Genomic DNA, 5523 nt, shown 5'->3' on the forward strand with positions numbered 1-5523 from the left:
TATGAGAGAGAGAGAGGTATGAGAGAGACAGAGAGAAAGAGAGAGCAAGAGAGAGAGAGGGAGAGAGAGAGAGAGAGAGAGGGATGAGAGAGACAGAGAGAGAGAGAGAGAGAGGTATGAGAGAGACAGAGAGAGAGAGAGAGAGAGAGAGACAGAGAGAGAGAGAGGTATGAGAGAGACAGAGAGAGAGAGGTATGAGAGAGAGAGAGAGAGGTATGAGACCGACAGAGAGTGAGAGAGAGAGGATTGAGAGAGAGAGAGAGAGGTATGAGACAGACAGAGAGAGAGATAGAGAGATGTATGAGAGACTCTCAAGGACAGAAAGGCTAATAGATTATTTTTATTGCAGAACCTGAAGTCATTAATAATCAATTCAATGTATTGATGTTTTATTCAGAGTCCTGACAGCAGAACAGGATGTCTGCTATTAGACAGCTGGGTAGTGGGTCATGATACAGTCTATATAGACAGCTGGGTAGATGGTAACGATACAGTCTATATAGACAGCTGGGTAGAGGGTCATGATACAGTCTATATAGACAGCTGGGTAGAGGGTCATGATACAGTCTATATAGACAGCTGGGTAGAGGGTCATGATACAGTCTATATAGACAGCTGGGTAGAGGGTTATGGGAACAGCTCTAACACAATAAAACAACATCCTGTGAACAGCTCTAACCCAATAAAACAACATCCTGTGAACAGCTCTAACATAATAAAACAACATCCTGTGAACAGCTCTAACACAATAAAACAACATCCCAGCTGTACAGAGAGGAAAGGCAGTCAGGGAATGGGGCTCATAGAGCCCACTGACCACAGTAGAGGAGAGGGACTGACACACTGGCATAGGGGAGTAATGGGCTGGTCTGGCAGAGACAGATGGGAAGGGTGTGTGTGTGTATGTGTGTGTGTGTGTGTGTGTGTGTGTGTGTGTGTGTGTGTGTGTGTGTGTGTGTGTGTGTGTGTGTGTGTGTGTGTGTGTGTGTGTGTGTGTGTGTCTCTTGAGTGTGCGTCTTGAGTGTGCGTCTGAGTGTGTGTGAGAGAGACTGTGTAATGGCTGGTTGGTTGTTATGTGGGTCACTATGGGAGATGAGGTATATCTGGGCTGTGAGGATCTGAGTGAGAGGAGAGAGAGGCAGTGCTGAGACGGGATTGGAGCGGCCGCATGGCGCCTGTTCTGATGTTCTGGTGGCGGCACGGCACTGCCCAGGGTCCTGGTGGGTTTGGACCGGGCTGGCTGCCCTCCAATCGGAGAGAGAGAGAGAGAAACACCCCAGTCCTGTGCCATCATGCCTCTCCTCCAAGCTCGGGCTGGGCGATATATATCGATTTTTTACCCGATATATTCACGTTTATGTTTTTGCGCGATATAGAAAATACCTGTATGGCAAGAATGGAGGTTCTGTTATGATGTAACGTTTTACAAACGCAGCAGCTCACTGTCTCTTCTCTGTCAGTCCAACACGTGCACAGAAGTTATCCACCAATCACAGCCTTTCACACAATTGTAACCACGCCGGAGAGGTGTAGCAGCGGTAAGAGTTCCACCAACATGGAAAGTGAGGACGCCAGCTCAGCCTCTCCTGAGGACGCCAGCTCAGCCTCTCCTGGGGACGCCAGCTCAGCCTCTCCTGAGGACGCCAGCTCAGCCTCTCCTGAGGACGCCAGCTCAGCCTCTCCTGAGGATGCCAGCTCAGCCTCTCCTGAGGACGCCAGCTCAGACTCTCCTGAGGACGCCAACTCAGCCTCTCCTGAGGACGCCAGCTCAGCCTCTCCTGAGGACGCCAGCTCAGCCTCTCCTGGGGACGCCAGCTCAGCCTCTCCTGAGGACGCCAGCTCAGCCTCTCCTGAGGACGCCAGTTCAGCCTCTCCTGAGGACGCCAGTTCAGCCTCTCCCGAGGACGCCAGTTCAGCCTCTCCTGAGGACGCCAGTTCAGCCTCTCCTGAGGATGAAATCACCCCCAAAAAAGGCAGCAATGTGTTTTCAGTAATATGGAAATGGTTTGTGTTTAAGAGGTCTGATGTTTTCAGTAATATGGAAGCGGTTTGTGTTTAAGAGGTCTGATGTTTTCAGTAATATGGAAGCAGTTTGGGTTTAAGAGGTCTGATGTTTTCAGCAAACGAATGTCCTGTGCAAAATGTGTCGGAAAGACAATCGCTCCGAAAAGCAGCAGGACAACCAACCTCTTCCATCACCTGCAACTGAAACACCCGGGGGAATGGGTAGCCTAGTGCCCCTGAACAGGCAGTTAACCCACTGTCTCCCACCCGGGGGAATGGGTAGCCTAGTGCCCCTGAACAGGCAGTTAACCCACTGTCTCCCACCCGGGGGAATGGGTAGCCTAGTGCCCCTGAACAGGCAGTTAACCCACTGTCTCCCACCCGGGGGAATGGGTAGCCTAGTGCCCCTGAACAGGCAGTTAACCCACTGTCTCCCACCCGGGGGAATGGGTAGCCTAGTGCCCCTGAACAGGCAGTTAACCCCCTGTCTCCCACCCGGGGGGATGGGTAGCCTAGTGCCCCTGAACAGGCAGTTAACCCACTGTCTCCCACCCGGGGGGATGGGTAGCCTAGTGCCCCTGAACAGGCAGTTAACCCACTGTCTCCCACCCGGGGGAATGGGAGGAATGCGTGAGACTACACAATGCCGATTCCAGTCGCACGATTCCTAAAACGTCTGCTGAAAGACAAACTACCACAGCCTCGTCCTTTTCAAACGTAATCCCTTATGAGAAGAAAAGTTTGAGTAGTGCAAAAAAGGTATTAGGTGAACAATAGGTAAGTAAAGAAATAAAAACAACAGTAAAAAGACAGGCTATATACAGTAGTGAGGCTATATACAGTAGAGAGGCTATATACAGTAGAGAGGCTATATACAGTAGAGAGGCTATATACAGTAGAGAGGCGCCGACAGAGATGGCCGCCCGGCGCCGACAGAGATGGCCGCCCGGCGCCGACAGAGATGGCCGCCCGGCGCCGACAGAGATGGTCGCCCGGCGCCGACAGAGATGGCCGCCCGGCGCCGACAGAGATGGCCGCCCGGCGCCGACAGAGATGCCCGCCCGGCGCCGACAGAGATGGCCGCCCGGCGCCGACAGAGATGGCCGCCCGGCGCCGACAGAGATGGCCGCCCGGCGCCGACAGAGATGGCCGCCCGGCGCCGACAGAGATGGCCGCCCGGCGCCGACAGAGATGGCCGCCCGGCGCCGACAGAGATGGCCGCCCGGCGCCGACAGAGATGGCCGCCCGGCGCCGACAGAGATGGCCGCCTCGCTTCGCGTTCCTAGGAAACTATGCATTTTTTATTTTTTTTTTATTTATTTTTTTTATACGTGTAATTTCTTACATTGGTACCCCAGGTCATCTTAGGTTTCATTACATACAGTCGAGAAGAACTACTGAACATAAGAGCAGCGTCAACTCACCATCAGTACGACCAAGAATATGACTTTCGCGAAGCGGATCCTGTGTTCTGCCTTTCACCCAGGACAACGGAATGGATCCCAGCCGGCGACCCAAAAAAACGACTTTGTAAAAGGGGGAAACGGAGCGGTCTTCTGGTCAGACTCCGGAGACGGGCACATCGTGCACCACTCCCTAGCATTCTTCTCGCCAATGTCCAGTCTCTTGACAACAAGGTTGATGAAATCCGAGCAAGGGTAGCATTCCAGAGGGACATCAGAGACTGTAACGTTATTTGCTTCACGGAAACATGGCTCACTGGAGAGACGCTATCGGAGTCGGTGCAGCCAGCTGGTTTCTCCACGCATCGCGCAGACAGAAACAAACATCTTTCTGGTAAGAAGAGGGGCAGTGGCGTATGCTTCATGGTTAACGTGATGTGGTGTGATCATAACAACATACAGGTACTCAAATCCTTCTGTTTACCTAATTTAGAATTCCTCACAATCAAATGTCGACCGCATTATCTACCAAGGGAATTCTCTTCGATTATAATCACAGCCGTATATATTCCCCCCCAAGCAGACACATCGATGGCTCTAAACAAACTTTATTTGACTCTTTGCAAACTGGAATCCATTTATCCGGAGGCTGCATTCATTGTAGCTGGGGATTTTAACAAGGCTAATCTGAAAACAAGACTCCCTAAATTTTATCAGCATATCGATTGCGCAACCAAGGCTGGAAAAACCTTGGATCACTGCTATTCTAACTTCCGCGACGCATATAAGGCCCTGCCCCGCCCTTCTTTTGGAAAAGCTGACCACGACTCCATTTTGTTGATCCCTGCCTACAGACAGAAACTAAAACAAGAAGCTCCCGCGCTGAGGTCTGTTCAACGCTGGTCCGACCAATCTGATTCCACACTCCAAGACTGCTTCCATCACGTGGACTGGGATATGTTTCGTATTGCGTCAGACAACAACATTGACGAATACGCTGGTTCGGTGAGCGAGTTCATTAGAACGTGCGTTGAAGATGTCGTTCCCATAGCAACGATTAAAACATTCCCAAACCAGAAACCGTGGATTGATGGCAGCATCCGCGTGAAACTGAAAGCCCAAACCACTGCTTTTGATCAGGGCAAGGTGACCGGAAACATGACCGAATACAAACAGTGTAACTATTCCCTCCGCAAGGCAATCAAACAAGCTAAGCGCCAGTATAGAGACAAAGTAGAATCTCAATTCAACGGCTCAGACACAAGAGGTATGTGGCAGGGTCTACAGTCAATCACGGATTACAAAAAGAAAACCAGCCCCGTCACGGACCAGGATGTCTTGCTCCCAGGCAGACTAAATAACTTTTTTGCCCGCTTTGAGGACAATACAGTGCCACTGACACGGCCCGCAACTAAAACTTGCGGACTCTCCTTCACTGCAGCCGACGTGAGGAAAACATTTAAACGTGTCAACCCTCGCAAGGCTGCAGGCCCAGACGGCATCCCCAGCCGCGCCCTCAGAGCATACGCAGACCAGCTGGCTGGTGTGTTTACGGACATATTTAATCAATCCCTATCCCAGTCTGTTGTTCCCACATGCTTCAAGAGGGCCACCATTGTTCCTGTTCCCAAGAAAGCTAAGGTAACTGAGCTAAACGACTACCGCCCCGTAGCACTCACTTACGTCATCATGAAGTGCTTTGAGAGACTAGTCAAGGACCATATCACCTCCACCCTACCTGACACCCTAGACCCACTCCAATTTGCTTACCGCCCAAATAGGTCCACAGACGATGCAATCTCAACCACACTGCACACTGCCCTAACCCATCTTAACAAGGCTAATCTGAAAACAAGACTCCCTAAATTTTATCAGCATATCGATTGCGCAACCAAGGCTGGAAAAACCTTGGATCACTGCTATTCTATCTGGAGGAATACCTATGCTTACTTACTTACTTACTATCCTTACTGCCCCAATAGGTCCACAGACGACACAGACACTGCACACTGCCCTAACCCATCTGGACAAGAGGAATACCTATGTAAGAATGCTGTTCATCGATTACAGCTCAGCATTTAACACCATAGTGCCCTCCAAGCTCGTCATCAAGCTC

General features: G+C 51.0%; 1 protein-coding gene across 1 annotated transcript in view; it reads left to right on the forward strand.

The window, feature by feature from the left end:
- Window positions 1–1555: 1555 nt before the first annotated feature.
- LOC139394433 (uncharacterized) overlaps window positions 1556–5523 on the forward strand; it is a 35052-nt gene continuing 31084 nt past the window's right edge. The window contains exon 1 of the mRNA XM_071142498.1: window positions 1556–1990. Within this exon, the coding sequence (XP_070998599.1) occupies window positions 1556–1990 (435 nt within the window). The remainder of the gene's footprint in view (window positions 1991–5523) is intronic.

Source organism: Oncorhynchus clarkii, unplaced genomic scaffold (assembly GCF_045791955.1).
Source record: "Oncorhynchus clarkii lewisi isolate Uvic-CL-2024 unplaced genomic scaffold, UVic_Ocla_1.0 unplaced_contig_1316_pilon_pilon, whole genome shotgun sequence".
NCBI lineage: Eukaryota > Metazoa > Chordata > Actinopteri > Salmoniformes > Salmonidae > Oncorhynchus > Oncorhynchus clarkii.